Consider the following 24171-nt stretch of genomic DNA (forward strand, 5'->3'; position numbering starts at 1 on the left):
TGTTCCCAAAGCATATGTCTGCTGAGGGTGTTTTTGGGGGGCGAGGATGTTGAGACAGGGACTCACTATGTAACCCAGGCTGGCCTGGAACTCACGGTGGTCCTCCTGCCTCAGCTTCCTAAGTGCTGGGATTACAGGCATGGACCACCATGCCCAGCTATTTCTTATTTTTTCAAAGTTAACACACACATTCATTTCATACTGCAGGTTTAGTATGAAAACAGCTGTTTTCCCCCCGGGGTTTCCCCATCGATCCCTTCCCATTCCCCGGAGCACTGCCTGGGTAGCTCTCCAGCGTTTCTCCTGGCTTTTACCTTTCAGGATCTGCTGTTGCCACACCATCCAAGCCTGCAGTGTGCGGCAGTGCTGTTCATGCACTCAGGATCTTGTGGTGTGGCTGGGTCGGCTCTGGCTGGGCTGGGAAGGAGCGGCTCGGCTCTGTGTCCTCACACCCGCTTCTGAGCGTCACAGGGTGGTGCGGACGGCTGGGTCACTCTCTCCCTATAGGCTCATTTGCCACGGACCTGGTAGATTTGCCTGATATAGACATTTCATATAAGTGGGATCACACAAAATGTGATGTTTTTTACGCTGGCTTCTTTCACTTAGCATAATGTCATCAGGGCTGTGTGTTAGTACATATCAGTACTCCATTCTTTTTTATTGCTGAATAGTATTCCGTTGTATAGATATACCAAAATATACCTGTTATGGGTTTGCATATGGATGTCCCCCCCAAGCCTCAGGTGGGCTTTTCAGAGGTGGCTGAACCTTGAGTTTGTGATTGGCTCATTAACTAGTGCTGGGCTTGGTTTGAGTGTGACACCCACCTAGGTCGGGCAGCCTGCATACAATATAAGGGAGGAAAAGAGGCTCGCCCCTCCCCTTTATTCTCTTGTTGCCCCCCTGCTGTGCCCCCTGACTTGGAGCCAGCTGATTACTGACCGAAACCTCCACAAACTGTGAGCTAAATAAACCTTTCCCTCTCCTAACCTTGGGTGTCAGGTATTTTGTCTCAGCAAGGAGGGAAAAGTAGCTAAGACAGTGACCACGCATCTCCCCATTTGTGCTGTTATAAAATTCATGTGCAGGCTTTTGTGTGTGCACGTTTTCCTTTCTCTAGGGTGTGTATCTAGGAGGAGAATTGCTGGGTGATACTGTAACTATTTTTTTTTTTTCTTTTCAATTTGTATTTTTTATTAGTACATGCTTCCAGTATATAATAAATTCTCATAGAGGTTTTCTGAGACAGGGTCTCACTCTGCAGTCCAGGCTGGCCTTGTGCTCACTGTGTAGCCCAGGCCTCAAACTCGCACCAACCCTGCCTCAACTTCCCAAGTACTGAGTTTATATATGGGTGTGTGCCACAACCCCTGGCTCTGTTTAATTTTTTGAGAAGCCACGAGGCTATTTTCAGGGGCAGCTGTGCAATTCTATACTTCCATCCACAGTGCTAGACGGGCCTCATTTCGCTGTATTTCTGTCACCTTACTGCCTGTCTTTCTTTGGTCTATTTGTGGTGCTGAGCATTGAACTGAAGGCCCCGTGTGTGCTAAGCTTGAACTCTGCCACTAAGCTCCTCCCCCAGCCCGTGTCTGTTTGGTTTGAGCCAGCTGCTTCTTACATATGTTCAGCTCCTCCTGTGTTAGCCCTGCATTTTTTTTTGTTTTTGTTTTTTTTCCGGTACCTGGAATCGAACTCACGACGTTGTGCTTGCCAGGCAGGCGCTGTGCCGCTGAGCTAAATCCCCAGCCCCTAGCCCTGCCATTATCACCCTCTGAGTTACATTCTTTTTGTTTGTTTGGTTGTTTCTGGTACCGGGAATCGAACTCATGACCTTGCGCTTGCCGGTCAGGCACTGTGCTGCTGAGCTAAATCCCCAGCCCCTCCTAAGCCTTTTAGGGTTCTGCAGTATAAACTATTGCTTCTTAGCCTTCCCAGAAGCCAGCAGGGTCCAGTCACCTTCATGGCATGCAATTCCCGAGTCCCTCACATCAGGATCCTCATCTTAGTCTGGATACTCACGAGCTACAAGACCTTGTATCAAATTAATCTGACTTTTCTGGGCCTCAGTCTTCGCATCTGTAAACAGGGAGCATGACAAAATGTGAAGACTTGGCATTCAGTGGGTGCTGACGAAATGTGAGTCTCTCGTCCCTGCCCCCCACATGATGGGGATTCAGAAAGAGAGACTTAATCTCTGTCTCCTGCTTCTCCTCTAAGGAGTTCATGAGCGAGTGGGAGAGATCTTGGCCTGGATAACTCTAGTTTGCGTAATTTTCAACAGGAAGTAGCGCGCTCATGTGCCATAAGCCTGCTGGTTGCTGGGGGAACATGTGTGACAAGTGTCCTGGCTTCGAGTGGCTTTCCATCTGGTGGCATCGGAACGAGATCCAGGAAATCAGGCAGAAGGAGGGGGTGCAGGGTGAGGATGGCAAAGTCTAAGTGCGGGGCTGTCCCCAAACTTTGTCCCCAGGCTGACCGGAGTCTGTGAATGTGTGTGACCCTCAAGCCACTAGGACATCTAAGTGAAAAGTCACTCGAACTCGTGTAGTCTGGAACTCACGCAGCAGGGCTCAGAGAAGTCCACAGCAGCACTCCGTTCTGGGTTCCTTGTCACCTGGGCCGGCCAGGCGGGGTGTCGCACGCCCGCGGTCCCGCGGGTCCGTGCCTGGCTGTCAGGCAGGCTGTTGCTGAGGAGATGGGTTGCTGAAGAATGTCACCTTCCCAGGCCTGACACCTGAAGACACTTGGGGCGCCTTTACTCTGGGTCCAGGCGCTGAGGAGGAGGCTTTGAGGACGGGCCGTGACGCTGCGCACAGCGCCGGGCCGTCCGCCTTAATCGCAGCCCGTCGGTGCTTGGGGCCTGCAGTAGCCTTTCACTCTCAGGAACGTCCAATTCCGGGCACCTGCATGACCGCGGCACCCTGTGTCCACACAGCCACGAGCCCGTGGGCTCCTGAAGTCCCCAGCGCCCCTGCCCACCCAGCTGATTCCCCTGCTGTTTGTGAATGGGCCAGCAGCTGGGAAGATCTCTCCTCGGGCCCAGCGGGGCACCGGCCTGGGGAGGAGGCCTCTGGATTCAGCTCTGGAAGGCCCCTCAGAGGCTGGGCGGGACTTAGCCCCCTGCTGGGAAGTAGAGGGAAGTTCCTGAGGAGGGGCTGCTGGGTTCAGGTGATTGGGGGTGACAGTAGAAGGGACCTAGGACCCTGGCCTCTTCCCTTTATGCTTTGTCACTGTGCAGCTGTGAGGGGAGTGCTCCTGCCTCAGCCTCCCAGAAGCGTGGACTGGAGCCTCCAGGGCATCGGCCAGAACAAACAACTGTCTAGCTTGGCTGTCGGGGTATTTGTTAGTGGCTGAAGCTGACTGAGACAGAGCGTTACTGACCCATACGCCACCTGACTTTCAGGGATAGGAGAAGAGGATCTAGAGTCAATGATTAAAAACACTTCAGTAAAACAAAGCCAAAGGAGTTTTTGTTTTCCCTCTCTTAACGCTCCTCGGGGTCCCAAATAGTTAAAAAGCCACTGTGAGCTACCCAGAAAGGGTTGCAGTATGTATCATTTTTCAGCCACCCTCCCCCAGTAGCACAAAACCCAGCGAGACTGAACTAAAACACCTCTATACGTCCTTTCCGGGTGATCCCAGTCAGAAGTTACCCGTAGTGTTTTAATCATTGACCTCATATCTTGGGTGATTTTCTATCGACTTTCAGTACTGGGTGAGCGAGAAATATTTTTATTCTTGTAGTAGCTGTTATAAGAATGGCTAATCCAGCTGGGCACAGTGGCACGTACCTGTAATCCTAGCACTCTGGGAGGCTGAGGCAGGAAGATTGCAAGTGGGAGCCCAGCCTGGGCCATTTATGGAAGTTGTGTCTTAAAATAAAAAGGGCTGGGGATGTAGCTCAGTGCTGAGGCCTTGGATTCAGTGCTCAGCCTTGTGAAAGGAAAAAAAAAAAAAGAAAGAAAAAGGCAAATCCTTTGGGAGGAGGGTTCGGGCAAGACGAGGAGACCCTTCTGAGCACTAGCACGGGTGGCCGCCTGCTAGGCCTTTGTTTTCTTGAGCCCCGATGGATTGAGTGTGCTATTTGGGGGAAGAGGCAGGGACAGAACCGCACTGCTTTAATAACAAAAATATGAGCAATGTAAATTCCCAGGGAAACTTCAGGAAAGAGAGAAGAGTCAGGCTAAGGGCTGCTGCGTGGGAAAAAGATCCGAGAGAGAAAACAAACAAACAAACAAGCAAACTCTCCGTTACCCTGCTGGAAAGAGCTTTGGGGACAGCAGTAACGCCAGGCCCGTGCCCGGGGTGGAGCCCGAGCCCACTGCCCTGCGGCGAGGTCTCCGCAGCCCGCAGGGTCCCAGGAGGCTGTGCTGCAGGGGGCATGGTAGTGGCTTCGGCAGCAGGGCGCACCGGGGTCTGGGTGGCATCACACAGCCACACGGCGCCAGCCAGGCCAGGCTCGGAGCGTGCAGTCTGCCCCCGCACGGACGCCCGCCCTGGTCAGCCAGCTGCGTGTGGAAATACTTGGGGAAGAAGGTGTGTCCGTACTGAGCATGCGCAGACGTGTTCCCTGCGCAGCCATTGCTCCTTATGCGATAAAGCGTACCAGCCTTTTGTCCTTCTGAGCGCTTGCATCGTGTCAGGCATTGCGGGTCATCGAGACGCTGCAGTGCACGGGAGGAGGCCCGGAGGTTCTGTGTTACTACTGCGCCGTTTCGCGGGCGGCACCTAAGCCATGGTACCCAAGGATGCTGAGGACCGCATGGAGTGAGTGACTGAGCGCGTGAATGGATCTGAGCAGCAGCAGCAGTGGCAGGCAAGGGTTTCTCTTGGAGGGTAAGCCAGGTGCGGTGGCGCACGCCTGTAATCCCAGCACTGGAGAAGCTGAGGCGGGAGGATCGCGGCGAGATCGAGGCCAGCCGGGGCTACATAGTGAGTTCAAGGCCGGCCTGGAGTGCAGAGCAAGACCCTGTCTCAGAGAGCGAGAGAGAGAGAGAGAGAGAGAGAGAGAGAGAGAGAGAGAGAGAAAGAAAGAAAGAATATGAATGAGAATAGACCACTCTGTGGCCATTAATACGCTGGGTTCCTAAGTAGAGCAGAAAAAGAATAAGGGGTTGATGTGTGCTTGTTGAGCTGATTGCTGAGTTGGTGGGACGAGGGCCATTCTGATGGTAAGAATGCTCTTCCTCGCGGAAGGAGCTAAAGCTCTGACCCAGACACAAGAAGACTGTGACAGTCATGAATGTCTGGCCTTGTAGATCCCAAAGCGTCCCTTTTTGTCCTCAGAATAATCAGACAAGGGCAAAATATGAAGATCTCACACCTCTCGGTTCTCTGTTGGAAACAATTGTTTTCTCACCTGTGTCTTTATTTATCATTTATCTATTTATTTTTGAGACAGGGTCATGCTATATATAGTTCAGGATGGCCTTGAACTGTGCAACCCAGGCTGGGTTTGAACTTGCTGTAATCTTCCTGCCTCAGCCTTCGGTGTGCTGGGTTTATAGGCGTGCACCACCATGCCCAGTTTCATGTGTGTTTTTATAAATTCTTTCTAACAAATCGCGATTCTATGGCTCTCAGCGTGGTGTTATAATTGGCACATGTCCTGGATTCTCGGTACCATTTCGAGTTCCGCTCTAGCCAAAGCATGTCCCATGTGGGAGCTCAAGACTGTCACTGAAGCCTCGTGTTCCCCTTGATAGCCAGAGCGCTTCTTGGGTGATGAGACTGTGACTCATCCCACGGCCTGGGGGTCTCTGACCACAGTGAGCGCTGGATAGACGCTGCCGTGGTGAACCGCCTGTGTGGAGGAGCCTGAGGCGGGGGCAGGAGCGCTAGCCAACTCCGGTGTATTCCCAGACCCAGACTCCGAGCTAAAACACGTGGCTGTGCACACCTGTTGTCCCAGTTCCTTGGGAGGCTGAGCTAGGCGGAGCGCAAGCTGAAGATCTGTCTGGAGTTAATAATCTTCCAGCAGTTTTTAAACTTACACATTCAGTAGAAACTGTACTTTGAATCTGGGTCCTTTCCCGGGCTGGTGACAAGCAGCACGGAACTTCCTGGTGATACCGGGTGGCAGCAGTTCCCCACCAGCCCCGTGATTGCAAGGGGCACAGCTAGTGCGCTGCAGAATGCTGTGACCCTGAGCGAAGGTGTGGGGTAGGTGACCTGTGTTCAATGCACTTGGGGGTTTTGTTTGTTTTGTTTTGGAGGAGGGTCTTGCTTTATAGTTCAGGCTGGCCTTGAACTCACTATGTAGCCCAAGCTCCCTTCTCCTATTCAGCAATCCTCCTGCCTCAGCCTCCCAGGCGTCGGGATTATAGATGTGTGGCCACCACAGCAGGTGTTAAGTGCATTTTGACTTACAGTGTTTCCAGTTTCTACTGGATTTATTGGGACATAACCCCACTGTAAATGGAGGGGAAGGTCCGGCTTTGCCACCTTGATATCTCTTACTTGTTAAAAAGTGTCCTTTGGTGCACAATTAATGTGGCATTTTGTCTGCACAGTGCTTGCCCTTTGCAGACCCACAGCTGGCAGAAGCGTGGCGTGAGAGTTCTCTGTGGAGGTGGTGAGGAGTCACCTTGTGCCCACGGGGGTTGGGCCTTTCAGAAGAAGTGTGGACAGCGTAGCCGCTCTCTGGTGTCCTCGGTGGCTCTGAGCTTAGGAACCGCACAGCCAGGCTCCCTGTTGAACACGTTCACAGGAGCTGTTGCCAGGTCCCGTGACCCATCAGAAGCAGTGTGGGGAGGGTCGGGGGGTCCCTGCAGCACTTTGCCGGCCTCCTGAGGCTCCTGAGAGTTGGTGGCAGCCGTGGCCCCAGGGCCCAGCGCTACTGGATCAGAGAACTTGACTTTTAAGGATGTAACCCCGTGGACATTGGTCACTTTGCCATTCACTCAACAGTTACTAAGTCTTTGGCCTTAGGCAGGCACTGGGAATTTAGTCACTGGAATCTAGGTAGAAAGTTCCCACTCACAGGCAGCACAGTGACAGTGATAAGCTCACACCTGCACACAGGAGACAGGAGGACGCCGTCAGAGAGTAATGCTGAGATAAGGCAGCGTGACAGAGCCGCTGAGTGCTCCGGAGGCACCTTTTTTTTCTTTTTTTTTGAGACAAGGTCTTGCTATGTGGCCTTGAACTCATAGCAGCCCCAAGTGCTGGAATTACAGGTGTGCACCAGCACACCTAGCTGCAAAAGGGCAATTTGAAAGAGCCATACTGCCAGGTGTGGTGGCGCATGCCTGTAATCCCAGCACTCAGGAGGCTGAGGCAGGAGCATCGTTTCGAGTTCGACTCCAGCCTGGGCTACAAAGTGAGCTCAAGGCCAGCCTGAACTGCATAGTGAGACCCTGTCTCAAAAAGGGGGGAAAAAAAAGAGAAGAAAGTAAAGCCACACTGCAGCAGAGATCTAAAATAGAAGTACATTGAGAACAGAAGGGCTGGGCACACTTGTACATTCCGTAAAACCCCAGGTCCTCGGGCGGCTCAGGCAGGGGGATCGCAAGTTCGAGGCCAGTCTAACTTAGCGAGACCCTGTCTCAAAATAAAAACAAGCTGGAAATACAGCTCACTGCGAAGGCCGTGGGTTCAGCCCCCAGCGTGGCAAAACGGGCAGACCTGGGGAAAGCTTTGCAGGCCGTGGGCACAGCCAGTGCAGAGACCCGTGTCTAGCTCCGGGCTTTCTCCTGGGCACCCCGGAGCGGAAATGAAGCCACTGAGATGGGCGTCGTGGGGGAGGCGGGGGAGAGAGCTGGAACATCAGAGCCGCGAGCCCCTGTGCCGCTGTGCCCTGCGCCGGGCTAACGCTGTGTCTTTTCTCCTGCAGACGACTTCGCAGAGGAGGAGGAGGTGCAGTCCTTCGGCTACAAGAGGTTTGGTGAGTTCCAGCAAAGCTCTGTCTTCTCCCTGCTCAGCCTGGGTCGCAGTAACAGGCCCTCAGAGGCGGGAATAAGCCCACGGTGGGACCCTGCACGCCTGGCAACGTTGTGGCTCGGAGGTCCGGTGCTTGGGAAGTGAGGCTGCGTGGAACAGGCAGCTGACGGCCACCCTCCGAGGGGCCGTGGGCCAGGAGCTGTGCCCAGGTGTGGGAAGGGTGTGATGTTTGTGGGTCTGAATACAGAGCAGATGGCTTGCGACCGAGTATGGCAGGAAAGGGAAAATCCGGGGCAGAATTCGTGGGATTTCTCTGTGTCGGTATTTACTGACTTATTTAGGTGTTTTGAGACAGGATCCCCCTGTGTAGTTCAGGCTGGCCTTGGACTCACGGCGATCCACCTGCCTCTGCCGCGGTTGCTGGGACTAGAGGTGTGTGCCTTAGAAACCCTCATTCTCTGTCTTGCCTGTCGCTCAGGCCTGCGCTCCTATAGCTCAGTATCCATCAGTGGGCGGGAGGGAGGGAGGCTTCTCCAGAAAGCCAGCTACACACAGGTGCTTCGGGACGGGTGAGCCATGGCTCCCAAAGGTGCCAACATCCTGGGCCCTGAATGTCGTCGTCTGTGTGATCAAGTTAAGAGTTTGAGACGGGCGGAGTGTCCCGAGCCACCTATGTGGGCCCCAGATGCCATCACGGGAGTCCTTAGGAGAATCTGCAGCAGGCACAGGAGGTCCGACGACAAGCGGCAGGGGTGTGGCGGAAGCAGGAGTGGAGGACGGTGGGGGGGCTCATGGGGAGGAATTGGTGGCTCTTGAGCTGAAAAACGCCAAGAAATGGGTTCAGAGCCTCCAGAGGACAGCAGCCACCCAGCTGCTTCATTCCAGCCAGCGGAGGCGGGCTGCAGACCTCAGGCTTCCAGATTGCAAAGAGAAGGAGTTTGTGTTGTTGTGCCGCCCTGTTTGGGGTCCGTTACAGCAGAGGGGTGGGGGGGGAGAGAGAGAGAGAGAGAATGAAGGAATGAATCTATTTCCTGTTGCTTAAAAAAATCCTGGCTGGACCTTGATTAGTGTTAACAACCCCCAGCTGCTCTGGCTCCCCCGTTATTTGAACATTTTTCCTTCTGGAAACTTCTGTTTCTTTCTGGGAAAGAAAGCCGCCTGTGGGGTGGGAACGCGGTGGCACCGAGCCCACGGTGTCTCCATTCATGCCCTGGCGCGCCGTGGGCGCGGGCCTCTCCCCACCTCTTCCTCCGCCTCCGCCTCCTCCTCACTCGGCCTGTTCCTGGGGCCGCAGCAGGTCCTCCTGCTGCTCCCTGCGGAGTCGCTGGAGGTGGCAGCAGGAGTGAGATGGAACCAAGAATTGCAGAGGAAAACGAAACACAAAACCAAAACATCAAAAGGCAGAGATAAGAGGGCGCTCAAAGTGGCCAGAACAAGGCAGCATGGACTGATGTCTGCACAGTGTGGAAATCAGTAGAAGTGTGAAGCATCAAGCGAAAAGGTCCTGAGCCGGGCATGGTGCGCATCCCTGTAGTCCCAGCGCTCGCAGAGGAGCGCCTTGGGGTTCAAGGCCAGCCTGGGGGGCATATCGAGATCCAGTGTCAAAGATAAATAGATAAATAAATAAATAGATAAATTAGTAAAATAAAGGAGAAAAAGTCTCTTTAAAAAGAGTGACCTCGAGAGAAAGTTCTTTTTTTCCGGTACTGGGAATCGAACTCATGACCTTGCGCTTGTCAGGCAGGCTCTGTGCCGCTGAGCTAAATCTCCAGCCTGGGGAAATTCATTAATTTACAATCATAACTAGCTAGATCGGTAGGGATTTGGTGAAAAACACAAAAAACAGTATGTTGCTGAAGAGATTTTAATTTGCAGGTTAAAGTGTGATGTGAGAATTGCCAGCTGATGATTCAGGAGACAGAATTTACTGGCCGAGGAGAACAGGAACTGAGAGGCGGGAGGAGAGCAGTACCGAACCGAGGACAGGGCCGAATGGAAACGGAAACCTCGGAGTGGGTGACAGGAGCTGTGCCTGAGGTGGGGAATCCTTGGAACCAGCTTGGAGGCACAGTGGTGTGATGGAAATCCAACCTAGGGCTAGAGTAGGAGTTTAAGGATGATTTGAGGTGATTTAAATCAGCCTTTAATTTTACAGACAGGAGAGACTGTGCCCCTGTTTAGGTGAGTTAGCTGGGCCATTAGAAGTCTCTCCACCTTCTAGCTCAATGGCTGGTGTCCTGGTGGAGGACCTGGCTGGGCACCCAGTTGGGCCCCCCTGGGGAGGCCTGGCCACTTTTACAGGGCCTAGGAGGTGGGACCTGTTTCTTCAAACGGAAGTAGGTGTTGGTTCCTAAGAAGAGGCCACATCTGGTTGTCGAATTGAGCAGCAGCTAAGAACCCATTCCCTCAGGTATGGCTACATGTCAGCCTTTAGAGATCTGCCCCTTTTGTGTGGCGGGTTGGTAGTGAGGCGGGGCTAGAAGGTGTCTGGAGATGGGCTAGGCCTCTCTCTAGGTCCTGTTCCTAGTGACTCTTGTGACTGGACACCAGTTACTTCAACTCTGTGAGCCTCAGGTGCTGCCTTCGCCCAGTAAGCAAGTGACACCCCCTGGGAGGGAAGTCTGCCTTGCAGATCTGTGAGGTTACACGAGATACCTGACGCTGTGGTGCGCCCGCATTTGTGTGTGTGTGTGTGTGTGTGTGTGTGTGTGTGTGTGCAGGCTTTCATTTTTGTAAAAGGAGACCAGGTAACACAGAGGTTAGCTGTTGTCTAATTTCTGATTTTAGGCATGTCTTGTTTATGCAAGTACACTAAACACAGCTCAAGTCTGTTGGCCTACAGATGAGCCAGGGGTTCATTATTCTCTGTACAAGGGGGCCGTTGTTTTAGCAAGTCATTACCGGGTCCGCTTATTTCCAGAGTTGTTCAGAAGCATTTGCTATGTAAAGTCAAGGCTCTTTCTATCGTAATATTCTGCATTTTCAACTTCGGCATAGTATTATCCTAAAGAACAAAATGCATGGCCCTTTCCGGTGATCTGGTCTGGTGTTGCATTATTTTAGCACAATCACCCCTTGTTTATTCTTGGACTCATTATTGCGCTTGTTTTCTGTTTTCCTTCAGCCCTTTCCTATGTCAGAGTTGTTAGCCCCATTCCCAGCGTCCCGGGCAGGTGCCTGGAAAAGAGCCGGCGTTAAGTCTGATGTGTTCACCACTAATTTGCTGCTGTCACAAAAGCTCCAGTGAAGGGAAATGCTGAAGAGTTAATTAAGGGAGCATTTTCAGGCTTTAATCAGGCTTTGGGGGTCAACATTTCTTGGCCTCCATCTGCAGAGCTAATTGAGGTGAAACTGTGGCCACAATTTGGCAGAATTCCTTCGCTGGGATGTGAGGTACCAGTCTATCCATGTTTACTTCCCATCCATAGAGTATGACACATCCAGCAATGATACCTTTCTACTTATATCCTATTTACTGCCCCGGAATCCCTCATCTTCACATGTAGCTCAAAGGCAGAGAGAATTAGCACCAGGCTGGTTGCCCTGGGCTGCTGTATTGGACTCACTCGGCCCCTGTGTGTGCTGGGGACACTAGGCTGACTGAGCGTCACTGATTGGATTGAGACCCGGTGTGACGGATGCCCACGTTGGCCTGATGGAGGAGCAAGCCGTGCATGGCTCAGCCTGTGAAGATCATGGGTGAATTTAAGGGCTCACAGGGAGTGGCTTCGGGCAGCTGGAACATTTGCTGATTGTGTTTGACAAACAAAACGGACAAAATTCCTTCCCTGCGGCTCAGGGGTAGGGGTTATTAACGGCTATGGCTATGGGAGAAAAAGATCGGAAAGACTGCAAACTGAAACAGTAACAAAAACTGAAAGAACGCATTCTCCCTGGAGCAGAGCTCAAGTGTTTGGTGGAAATGAATCAGAACAGTTCGAAGGGAAGTACTGAAAAAGTATTTAGGGGTTCCAGGCCAAAACGTGTGTCATCAGATGCCTTTTCCTTTCAGGCCTGTAAGTTTGCTCTTTAAAGTGTGTCCTTGAACAGTTAGTTGTGTTTATCCACAACTTCACAGCCCACTTATAGCTATAGCTTCAAGTAAACCTGGTTTTTTCCTTACCCTGAAAAATAATTTCAGATCAGCAAGGATGGTATCTTTGTGGATGGAGAGACAGGGTCTTCTGTATGTAACCCAGGCTGGCCTTGAACCCCTCAAATGATCTTTCCGCCTCAGGCTCCCAAGTAGCTGCACTGCAGTTAGGTGCGGCTGCACTCAAGATGCCAAGAGGTTTTCTTTTTTTTTTTTTGAGACAGAGTTTTCCTCTGACTTCGTAGCTCAGGCTGGCCTTGAACTTGCAACTTGCAATGATCCTCCATCTTCCTGCCTCAGCCTCCCGAGTGCTGGGATAACAGGCATGCACCATCATACCTGGTAACAAGAGTATTTTTAACAGTACAATCCAGGGCTGAATCTACTGGTAGTGCTGGGACTCGAACCTGGGGCCTTGTGCATGCTAAGTTCTCCCACTGAGCTGCACCCCCAGCCCAGTGCAGAGAGGACTGCCTGAAAGAGTCTACCAAGGGGATGCCGAGGTGACTTTGGCAAGCTGCTCAAAGTGAACACTCACATCTAGGGACTCTTCTGGGAAGCCTGGCTTCCTCTTCCGGTTTAGGGAGGGTGCCAGTGAGAAGCTGTCCTCCTCCAACATCGAGGAGGGCTGAGCACCCCTCTCCCCCGCCCTCAGGAGGCTGACGCTGCGCAGTTGACCAACAGAGATGAGAATGCCAGGAATTTCCATCATTTCCCGCAGGAAAGGGCTCCGTGGGCCCAGCTGAGACCCGGCTGTCAGCAGCACCTTTTCCAGACGGGAAGCGGTAACAGGAGGCAAAGGACGGGGTTGATGAGCGGAGGGAAGGGGACGGGATTTGACTTGGTGCCCTTTGGAGGGTTTCTTTGAAATGTTCAAAGCCGTTTGTATTACTTAGCAGGAGCGGGGGACGGCTTTATTTATGAGATTTGGGAATCCTAGCGGAGTTGGTATTTCTGATCTCCCAAAAATGTGGTGTCAGGTGACAGGACAAGTGGACACCAAAGAGATTCTCAGGCAGAGCTCATCTGACCTTTGCCCCCCCACGACCCACGCAGGGGAGTTCAGCGGTCTTCGGCTTTCTTCTAAATCACCCGAAGAGGTTTCACCATTCTCATCATCATCAGTGATAGAAATCTGCAACCTTATTTGCCAACAGTGTGCGCCCAGGTTCCCCTTCTTAAGAAGCCAGGCCAGATCCTCCTTGCCTTCCATATCATTTGATTTTTAAAAAACCATTTTCATATGAAAGAAACCGTGGAGCTCCCTTTTTCGAATATCACCTATGTGCCAGGCGGTTTTTCCCCTGTGATCATTTAAGTCTCTGAAGTCGTTCAGGTGGGCGCTGCCTGAGGCTGCTCAGGAGCAAGCTCCGGCTCTTGAAGCCCAGCTCTGCGGCCCAGGTTTGAGTGAAACCCAACTGCGAGGGGCGGCGGGTGTGGGTGCCGCGTGCTTGGCCTGAGCGAGGCCCGGGTTCCACCTCCAGCATCAAGAAAACACAACCAAACCCGATTTCAGACCCCAGGGTCTTTCCACTGCCCTCAGCACTTCGCGTTGCCCAGACGTGTTCCTTCTCGGAGCACCCCAAGATTCTGCGAGGGAAAGTCAGTCCCCGTACATGTGGGGCAAGTCAGCAGCTCCTTCACCATGTCTCCCGTTTCATAATTTCATCGTGCGCGTCGTACTGAGCCCTGGATTTTCCAGCCGCTCTAGAATCCACTCCCTGCCCGCCTCCCCTGTTTTTCATTCGCTGGTGAATGCTGGCGAGGGTGTGGGAGGGAGGGGAGAGGGAGTCATTTGTTTTTCCAACAATTAGGTTGAAGCCGAATGTGGTTTGGTTTTATTTTTGGAAAAACTAAAGAAGAAAATATACTTGGCCGTTTTTTTCCTGTGAAGACAGCATGAAGACATTCAGTTGTCTGGGGGGCGAGGCGGGGGGCGGCGGCGTGGGAAGGGGTTCTTCCTTGGGCCACGCTCCGAGCCCGGCCGCTTGAAACACGCGAACTCCGCACTTTCCCTAGAGGACTGACTGGAGACATTGGCTCGGCGGGCGGCCGGGGCAGGAGAGCTGCGGGAGGCAGTGGTTCCTGCCCTCCGAGGGCTGGGGAACAGGAGCCTGCCACTTCTCTGGTGCCCGTGGTGGGTGGCCGGGGAGCCAGGCTGGGAGCAGATGGCCCTGCTTCCCAGCAAGTCGCCAGACCTTGCTCGGCCTCACTTTGCCCAGCTGCGAGGTGGGACGGCAAGAGCAGCCTCCTGGCAGGGTGTGCAGACGCGGAACCTGCACGTGGCGGGTGTGAGGGGCCGGGGAGTAGCAGGGCTGCGCTGGGCTGCGGCTCGAAGTCCCTGGCTGCTCTCACCCCTTGCGTGGTGTAGCCCAGCTCCCCTGTGTAGCCTGTAGGCTTCCTGCCCCACCCTCCCACCTGAGCTCCTCCCTCCTGAGCTCCTCCCTCCTGAGCTCCTCCCACCTGAGCTCCTCCCACCTGAGCTCCTCCCACCTGAGCTCCTCCCTCCTGAGCTCCTCCCACCTGAGCTCCTCCCTCCGCCGGTACTCCCCGTGGTCCTCACCTCCTGCTCTTTGCCCTGCATCGAGGCTGACCTTGCTTCCGGAAATTCCTAAGCAGTCTCTTTCATTGCGGGGCTTTTTCAGAAGGTGAAGGCTTGGTGGCCACCAGCGCAGAGCCAGCCTAAGGAGGGGTGCGACCGCAGGGAAGGGCAGCCTTCCTCCTCCTTCAGGAGTCGGGAGGCAGCAGTGTCGCAAAGGAACATGACCGCCGGGGGCTGAACAGGCTGTGTGGTGCCAGCCCTGCGGTCGCCAGCGAGATGGCTGAGACACGGGAGCCTCAGTGCCCCACCTAGGGTGCCACCTGTGGCCCAGCCCGGTGAGAGCTGAGAACTGTGTCCATTCGTCCTTGCAGCAGGGCCCTGCACCTAAATGGAGCTGTGGAAAGGGTCGCAGGGCAGCGGCAGTAGTTCCAGGTAGCGGGGAGACGAATGCAGCATCCATGTTATCTTTTGGGGAGCAAGGACACTTTCCCAGGACACGCCCAGGCAGCCTTCGTGCGCTGATCTTGCAGAACAGCCCCGTCCTGAACTGTAACGGGCAGGGACGGGCAGGGACAGGCAGGGACTGTGGTTGGCTGGGGCCGGTCCTGTGCAGCGGGTACTGCACGGGGTGCGGAGTCCAAGCCCTCGCATTGCTCCTGGAGCTCGTAGCACCGCTGTCCACATAGACGCTATCAGCACATTTAGAATTTAACATTAACTGTGCAGTAATTAAATATCGTCAAACAGCAACATAATTGTATTATGCTCTGACCCATTATTTCTCATTTGTTCCATCTCTATTCAGTGTGCACCCCCAAATATTTTATTTTTAAAATATTATTTGTTGCCAGGGATATAGCTCAATGGCACAAGCGCCTGCCTGGCAAGTGCAAGGTCTTGAGTGTGATTCCTGGTACCAAAAAAATAAAATAAAATTTTATTTGTTTGTAGCTCCGTGGTAAGCAGAGCTACAAAGCACTGGGCTCTCAGACGTGAGAGTTGTTCGTTTATAAAAAGAGAAACCTTGCAGAATAAATCAGCACAGTAGAGAAGCAAATGGATGAGTGAACAGAGGTGATTTTGTTTCCCAGAGTGTAGCATTCTCTATAGTGTCAAGCGGATTTTTAAAGGAATTTCTTTGCATAAAAAAGAGGAACTTAAAAAAAAAAAAAAAGCCCCAGATGTTAGTGAACACAGCTTGGGCCCCAGGCAATTGTGAAACCGGTCTCTTGTCCTGAGCCATCACCACAAAGACGTTTTCCAGGATTTCCTTTCTGTAGAGTTTTCAGTACCGACACTTGGCTTTTCTGGAGACAAGCTTCCCTTTGCATGCACTCGAATAGTTGTTTTTTTTTTTTAAACTTACGAGTGTGAGTATTTTTATACACAGATCATTTTCTTTCACGTGCTGCGGATGATGGAGGAATTCAGACTTGCAGGCAAAGCGGGGTTGGAGCTCGGAAGTCTGCAGAAGTTCTGGTGGAAATGCGGGCTGCGCTTTTATTCCCAGCACCCAAGGAGGCTCTGAAACCTCTGTTATCTGAAATGAACTTTCAAACATGTCTTTCTTGCTCTGTGAAATATGAAAATGTAGAAATAATAACGTCTGGTTTGTTGAATTCTAACTTGTTTGGTGCTGAGAGCTGAACCTAGGGCCTGCCGTAGGCTAAGCACATGATCTAGCACTGAGCTACACTTCCAGCCCTGGTTGCTGATAGGATAGACCTTCGGTCTTCTGTCTAAGCTCTGCACCCTCCTGTGAGATAACCATGTTCTTCTTCCCCTTAGTTGGGTCTCAGTCTGTGCTCGGAAGAGAATGTTCTAAGATCTCTTATTTAGCACTTTACCTGGGCTGTTTGATAAGGAATATCAAGAAATAATGATTGTGCTGCCTCATTTTTTTGGTACAGAAGTTGTACTGTTGGATTTCTTTTGGAAATAATTGCAAAGAAATATGAATACTTATAATTCCGATACACATCCATTGAATGCCTTCCATGGGCCGTGAAACGGGGCGCAGAGATAAAACAAAGCCCTTGTTCTTGATCATTTTATTTATTACCATCAGCATTTAGATTTCCTCTTTCCTTCTAATTTCTCAAAAGACAGGTTTTGTTTGTTTTTGAAATAAGTTTCACTGTGTAGTCCAGGACAGCCTTGAATTTGCAGTCCTCCTGCCTCAGCCTTCTCAGAACTGGGAGTACAGATAACACATGCTACTATGCCTGACTAACCAAGAGTTATTTTTTAAAAATCCTTATAAAAAAACCCAAAGTTTTCTTTTAAAAATATTCATGTTGATAGTGATGCTTCCTCAGGGCCATTCCCAGAAGGCTCACATATGGATGTGTGTAGAGTTGGGCATTGATGTTTTATGCTGAAAGTGGTAGGAAATAGGGGGTCAGAGATCCCCATATGAATTCTGCAGGTGGGAGTGAGTAAAAGAGTGGGGTGAGCAGGGTGTGGTCACAGTCCCAGTACTCAGGAGGCTGAGGCAGGAAGAGCACCGAGAGTTCAAGGCCAGCCTGGGCTAATTGTGAGACTTTGCCTTTAAAAGAAAAGAGGAGTGAGGGGGAGTCCATTGGCTCAGGGAGGAAGGGGTGCCATGTAGCAAGAGTTTGGGAAGAGCGGCAGCCCCAGAGAGTGGGCCATTTTGGGGGCAGTGTACGCACTTCACGAGACTTGCTGCGAAGTGAAAGCGAGCAGGACTCCTGGGGGAAATGTCGTTCCCAGTCAGTGCAGTGTGAAAATGATGTGACATTTATTAACCGTCCATGATGTATCAGGCATCATGTGCAGTAAAGAAGGAGACGTGGCTTTTGCCTCCAGGAATTTCAAAGTAAATGGAAAGCAGACACGCAGACACGTTTCAAACAGCGGAGTACTTACATAAAAAAGAAAAAACCCAAAAACACCAGTCAGCTCTACCAGTTGCTTCCCCTCCCAGCCGCAGAATTTCAGCAGGCACAGTAGGTCCCACTTGCCGGGCGGAGCTGCCCCTGCCTGCTGTTCACTGGGGTGGACCGGTGGACCGGCCGTCTTGGTTGTGCAAGAGAAGAGAACGCACAGTCCCCTTCCTTTGCCCCTTGGGAAGGGCTGGGGGTGAGGTGAAGGTGTTTTTGTGTCCGTGTGCTGCACACACTGTCTGCCACAGCTGTTTCCAGACTTGGCCCAGCGAGTCTACTCACACTCAGCAGCATTTATGTTCCTTTTTTTTTTTTTTTTTTTTGATATGGCTCGCTGTTTCTCCCTGGCTGGCCTAGAATTCCTGGCCATCCTCCCGACTCAGCCTCCTGAGGGCTGGGTTTATAGGTGTGCGTCATACACATGGTGTTGTTCCACTTTTGATAGACCAAAACGTGTCGCCTATGAACACCGAAGCCCACGCGTAAGGATTTCAGAGAGCCCCAGTACCTTCCAAATTTACCTGAGGCAGGAGGATCACCATGAGTTCGAGGCCAGCCTGGGCTACATAGCGAGACCCTAAAAAACAATGGTAAATTTACACCATGGTCTTCATTTTCTCATTATGGGAAGTAGGGAGTCAGACTGAGTGTCAGGACCACTGGGAGGAAGTAAGCGGGCCTTGTGAGAGAGTGTTTTGCACACTGCCTGATACTTAAAGAGTACTGCGTAAATACTTAGTATTAGAGAACTAGTTTCAAAAACAGAGAGCAGTCTGCAGATTGAGTACTTCAGTTGTACATCCTCATACTCCTTCTGCTTGTACATACTGCATGAGTGTGTGCAGGCACACGTGTGCATGTGTGTGTGCACGAGTGTGCTTATGCTTATTTGAAGACTGCTGAACTGGAAGCGGAGATCGGAATTACAGTCTTTCTTTTGCTGTATTTAATTACCTATGTGAACTCGGCCAAATAATAGATTTCAGAGTTTCCATACATCACAGCTGTGTTAGAGATTTACATCGATACTGTGATCGGTTTAATGACCTACTCCGTCACTGCGTTTGAATTTTAACATAGATCACTTTTTTTTCCTTTTTACTTCAAGTCTAAGTAGATATTTTGCGCCCTCCTTTTAGATGTATTTTCCCAGGTACCCGATGTGAATTTAGTTGGTAAAAATCGGCAAGTGACAAGCTCTTTTCTCATCAGTTTTGCTCAGAATTTTAGTGCTCTTAGGGTTACTGGTTTTCCATTTGCTTCTGTGTCCCCTTCAGGTCACTGTGTAAGTGCTGAAACATTTTCTAAGGGTAAGTGTTTGGAATAAAAGTTATTGCAGGTCTTTAGAATCAAACATGTTTTCTGTCCAAGCTTCGTAAAATCAGCGGATAACTATTCAAATAAAGATGCTTGTACATTTAATAGAAAGTATAATATTTCCATTAACAAACAAAGAAATTTGTTGGTTTCTCCCAACCAAGTAATGTATTTATATTTACCAGGTTATGAGTTTTTTGTTTTTGTTTTCTGCGCTGCTCATGTTAGCAGAGAACGTACTGAGTGAAAATATAAATTCCCAAGTTATCAGCAAAATGAAATCACTGGATCTGGTCCCCTCTTTGGAATAAGATCTGTGGGGAGCTCTGACTTTCTTTGCTTTTCTGGTGAGTGACCAAGTACAAGAATTCACCAAGGAAAGGCAAAAGGCACCAGCTGGTCCCCTGGGCGTGGGGCCTTCTTTCTCCCTGCAGGATTGTGGTTGTGCAAAATGGGGCCATCCGTGTGTTGAAAGCGCTGAGACTCTTCCCATCTGGGAAACTGTTAGGTTAGTTCCTTCCCTCACAGCTTTTTGGTAAATAGTTAACTTCACTTTGAAAATTGCGAGTCAGCATTAGAAGGAGGCAAAAAATAAAGGGAGAAAAAAAAGGATGAGTATTCAAAATTTCTTTTCTGTTTCTAATTACACCCAGAAAGGTTTTGCTATAGTAAATTGAAAATCTGTTTTGTTTTTGTTTTTGAGGAGATGGATTTAGGTACGCCCACACTGGGTAGAGCTGAAGAATTTGGGGTTCCTGAATACTAAAGTATAAGGAATCTTAGTTCCCAAGAGCCGGAAACTTAGAAAGAAGGGAGTAAGCGACCCCTTGCATATTTTTATTTATTTGTTTGTTTGCTTTTGAGACAGGGTCTCATGAGTAGTTCAGGCTGGTCTTGAATTCACTATGGTAGACTGGAGTGGCCTTAACCTCACAGTGATCCTCCTGCCTCAGCCTCCCAAGTGCTGGGATGACAGGCATGCGCCACTGCACCCAGCTCTCAGGGCTCCTAGCGATAGCACTGTGTCTGAGAAAGAAAGAGTAATGTATTTTGAGTCATTGTAATGTGCCGTGTCCTCAAGGTGCTTTGTTGAATATTTCCAAAGCTCTTGGTTTGGCACACCTCGCTCTGAATGTGCGCCCTGCAGTTGAGTTCTGGGGAGACGGGCGTAGGTCATGATCAAGCTGGAAGTCACAGGCACAGAATCACATCCAGAGAAAGTAAAACTCAAAGCAGGGCTGGGTCTGAGAAGGGAAGAAGACAGACCAGAGCCACTGCAAACGGGGCGGAGGTCAGAGAATTTCTAGTGTCCGAGGGAGCAGACGAGGGAGGCGGCGACCCCTGGCAGTCTCTCGGGGGTGGCCCCTGATCTTAGTTGCTCAAGCTACCAGGAAGCTCCATGTGCTTCAAAATTGTACCCCTCCTTATTTTTTGCTTACACTTAATTAAGATGATAGGCTTCTTTCAAAGTACAGAAATACCAGGATGTTCTAGAAATGGTGACGGTTACTGCTAATCACATGTAATTTCGGGGAATTATTTCATCAGATTGCTTTTCTTTCTATAAAATTAAGCTGAAATCAGTGAATTGTTGTTGCAAGACTTGTATTGCAAAGATATAAAAGATTTACGGAGCTTGGGTCTGATTACCTCGTCTGAGGAAGAAGTTTCTCAGCTGTGGAACAGGAGCTTAGAAAGAAAGGCCGGACACAAACTTTTCAGAGCTAAGGCTCGTGTTTAGATCTGTGTTCATCTTCTGAGAAAGTGGGTGCACAAGGCTCATCTCTAAGAGCCGGGGATATAGCTCAGTGGCACAAGCACCTGCCTGGCAAGCGCAAGGTCCTGAGTTTGATTCCCGGTACCAAAAAAAAAAAAAAAAAAGGAAAAAATTGGGGCTGGGGATTTAGCTCAGCGGCACAGCACCTGCCTGATAAGCACAAGGTCATGAGTTTGATTCCCGGTACCGGGAAAAAATAACAAAAACAAAAAACAAGGCTCATCTGTAGACCAGCTTTTGGAGGGAGTGCGATCCTAGGAGAAGCCCCTTTAAATACAGATCCCCTTGCAGAAGGAGTCTGTAGACCTGGCGGTGGAGAGGCCAAGTGGATCGGCTCTCTGGGCCTTGCTGCCCGGCTGCTGGACTCCTCACTGCAGTTCTGTGGCTTCACCTTCACTGGAAGTAGAAACCGGTTCTTGGTGTGCTTGAGTTTTCAGTCTCCCCTGAGCGTTAGAAAAAAATGCAGCATCATCTGTAGTGTACCTGTTACATCCTGGTCCTCACCTGGACCCTGGGACAGGATTGTCAACATACAGACCAGTGACCAATACTCCCCTCCACCATGGTGGGGACAGAGCCCAGGGCCTTCACACTGAGCTATATCCCCAACCCTTTTTTATCATGACACAGGGTCTAAGTTGCTAAGTTGCCCAGGCTGGACTTGAACTTGGAATCCTCCTGTCTCAGCCTCCCAGAGTGCTAGGATAACAGGTATGCACCACCACACCTGGCTAAAAAATGTTTCTTAGTTATTATTTTTTGGGTTCTACAGATTGAACCCAGGCCTTGGACACACTAATACCCCACCTTCAGCCCTTGCACAAGTATTTGTGGTGTTTGAAGTCCTGCAAGGGAGAAAACAGAAAAAAAACTAGGATAATGATAGTATCATTTGAAAAATACTAGGAATAGAAGATAACAGAGGACCCAGATCCTGCAGTTATTCTGAGGACAGAGAAGAGCCAAGGGAAACCCTGGGCTAAAGCCGTTCAGAGGGATGAGCTTGGGCGAGGGCGTTCAGGTGAAGTCAGCAGGCGGCACGTGGGAGCAAGGCCCTGGTGGAAGAGGCAGAAGAGGGACATGAGTACTGTCCGTGAGCACCGAGCCCAGCGGCCCTGTGTGTGCTCCTTCAGTACCCGTGGATTCGACCGACTGTGGGTAGGAAATGTGTATGAGAAAAACCTGCTGCCAAGTCAGGGGCACATAACCCCAGCACTGAGGAGGCTGAGGCAGGACAATGGCCGTGAGTTTGAGGCCACCCTGAACTACATAGTCCAAGGTCAGCCTGGACTATGTAGCAAGACTCTGCCTCGGAAAAACAAAGCCCCCATCTGAACTGGCCCCATACAGACTTCTGTCATTTCCTAAACAATACAGTGGAACCTCTATTTACACGGCATTTACATTGTGTTAGGTGTTTGTTTTATTTTCTTATTTTTTGGAGACAGGTCTCACTCTCTAGCCCAGGCTGGCTTTGAATTCACAATGTAGCTCAGGCTAGCCTTGAACTCTGAGTTCCTCTCCTGCCTCAGCCTCCTGAGTGCTGAGATCACAGGTGAGCACACTGCCTCTGGCTGTTGGGTGTTACAAGCCACCTAGAGGTGATATAAAGGCTACAGGAGGGTGCACACAGGTAAATGCAAATACTTCACTATTTATATGAGGGGCTCAGGCATCTGCAGGGTTTGTATCTGCCAGGGTCCTTCCCCGTGGGCACCGTGGGACAGCTGTCCCTAACTTCATGAGAAAGCAGAGGGGGCTGTGCAGCCCGGGAGGGAAACACCCACACCGCCTCTGGACCCCCCAGCAAGTTCCTGTCATCCGATGCTGTTTATGAGGCAACTAACAGGCCCCAGGTGCCCTGGAGGATTCGCAAGAGTAAATCACGGTCAGTTCTCAAGAACGGTACAGCCAAGTCAGGAGTCAGGGTGACTGCTGGAGCCGGTAGTAAATCGTCGAGGCAGCTTCTCCGTGCGGGCTGGCGGTGAGGAAGAGCCAAATGCGAGAAGTCAGGAGAGGAGAAGGAGCCGCCCGGGCGGCGCACAGGCAGAGGGAGGAGTGGGCCTGGGGCGCCCGCGGGACGGGAAGGAAAGAATCGGGGCGGCGAACCTCCTGCTGGGGTGTGGGTGTGGGGTTGGGGCCGGGCACCCCAGAAACCAGGCGGAGGGACTCGGCGGGGCCCCCCGAGACGGCAGGCCTCCTGCGTGTTTCAGGGCGCAGGGGCGCAGAGCGGGCGGATCACCGGAGAAGGAGCGGAGTGGGTGCGGAGCGCGCTGTCAAAGCTGTGCACGGTGGCTGCGCAGACGATGGACTGTGACACCCGGAATGAGGCGGCGGAGAGGCAGGACGCCGAAGCGAGCTGCTGCAGCCCGGCGCTGGCTCCCAGGAGAGCCGATGGCATCCGACCCTGGAGAGCCGGGTCAGAGGGAGCGGCCGGCCGAGGCCCCGGGACGCGCGTGCTGCGCGCCTGCCACGCCGTTCACGGCACTGACATGAGACTTTGCCCGAGTGTGACTTCCGGCCTCTTTAATTTTAGTAGCCCCACTACTTCGGTTTCGCTGATGATTGCTCAGTGTTTTCCGTGCGGCAGTCGGTAGCCAGGTGCAGACAGCAAGCGCTCTTGCGGATTTATTCTCTGCGCTGCCGGGGTCAAAGCCTGGGCCTTGCGCGTGCCCGGGGAGAGGCCCCCGCAGCCCCCCTCCAGCCTGCGGTCTACACCCCGCGGCTGTGCCAGGAAGCATGTATGGTCGAGGGGAAAACAGGATGACAACAAACCCAGCCTGCGGCAAAACACTGTAAAAGGAGCCCGGGGCGGAACTCCCAGTGTCCGCCGCTTTCCAGGGCAGATAGACCGGCGCCCGTGCAAGCGGTGAAAGGGCCAGAGGAGGGCCGCAGCAGCGGGATGGCAGAAGCAGGGGGACGGTCTCGGTGGGAGTGTGGGCATGGCCTGCCACCCGCTCCCCCACGCGCCTTTACCTCCCCTTCACCCGGGTAAAGGCCTGATCCCTGCGTTGTTGCCAGGGAGGCCTGACGCCTGAGGTGTTGCACTTCCTGTATTTTTTTCTTCTTCTTTTTCTGAGGCACACCCTTGCTCTGTGATTCAGGTTGGCCTTGAACTCACTCTGTAGCCCACGTGCTGAAGGCCTGGAACTGAGGGCAATCCTCCTGCCTCAGCCTCCCTAGGGCTGGGATGGCAGGCCTCCCCGGGTAGGGAGAAATTAAACTGGAGCTGACTTCCTCTGACCTTTTCAAGTAAAGAAACATACAGGCTTCAACAAGTGAACCGTGGTCTGTGTTGGTAGAACGCTCACACACCGATTTCCACTGGTCACACTCGCAGCCGCGGGACAGAGTGAGAAGCGCGTGGTGCTGGGCGGAAGTCCTCCTCCGCTACTTCAGGACAGCCTTTCAGAGAGGCGTGGCCATCACACACTTCACTCAAAGTATTCCGTGGCTTTCAGTATTGAGGCTGGTGCAGCCGCCACCGAGATCAGCTTGGGACACTTTCATCGCTCCTGAAAGAAACTTTGCACCAGGTAGCTGTGCCCCTTCCCTCCAGCGCCTGTCACCCCTCATCCTTGGTGACCACATGGCTCCTCATAAGGGATTTGTCTGTTGTGGCTATTTCACAGAAATGCAGTTTTACACT

At 51.8% G+C, this 24171-nt stretch overlaps 1 protein-coding gene across 1 annotated transcript in view; it reads left to right on the forward strand.

The window, feature by feature from the left end:
* The window catches only part of Colec12 (collectin sub-family member 12), a 169538-nt gene that overhangs the window by 15162 nt on the left and 130205 nt on the right, over positions 1 to 24171 (forward strand). The window contains exon 4 of the mRNA XM_005373148.2: positions 7841 to 7891. Within this exon, the coding sequence (XP_005373205.2) occupies positions 7841 to 7891 (51 nt within the window). The remainder of the gene's footprint in view (positions 1 to 7840; positions 7892 to 24171) is intronic.

Source organism: Chinchilla lanigera, unplaced genomic scaffold (assembly GCF_000276665.1).
Source record: "Chinchilla lanigera isolate Chin_1 unplaced genomic scaffold, ChiLan1.0 scaffold00001, whole genome shotgun sequence".
In the NCBI taxonomy this organism is placed as follows: Eukaryota; Metazoa; Chordata; class Mammalia; order Rodentia; family Chinchillidae; genus Chinchilla; species Chinchilla lanigera.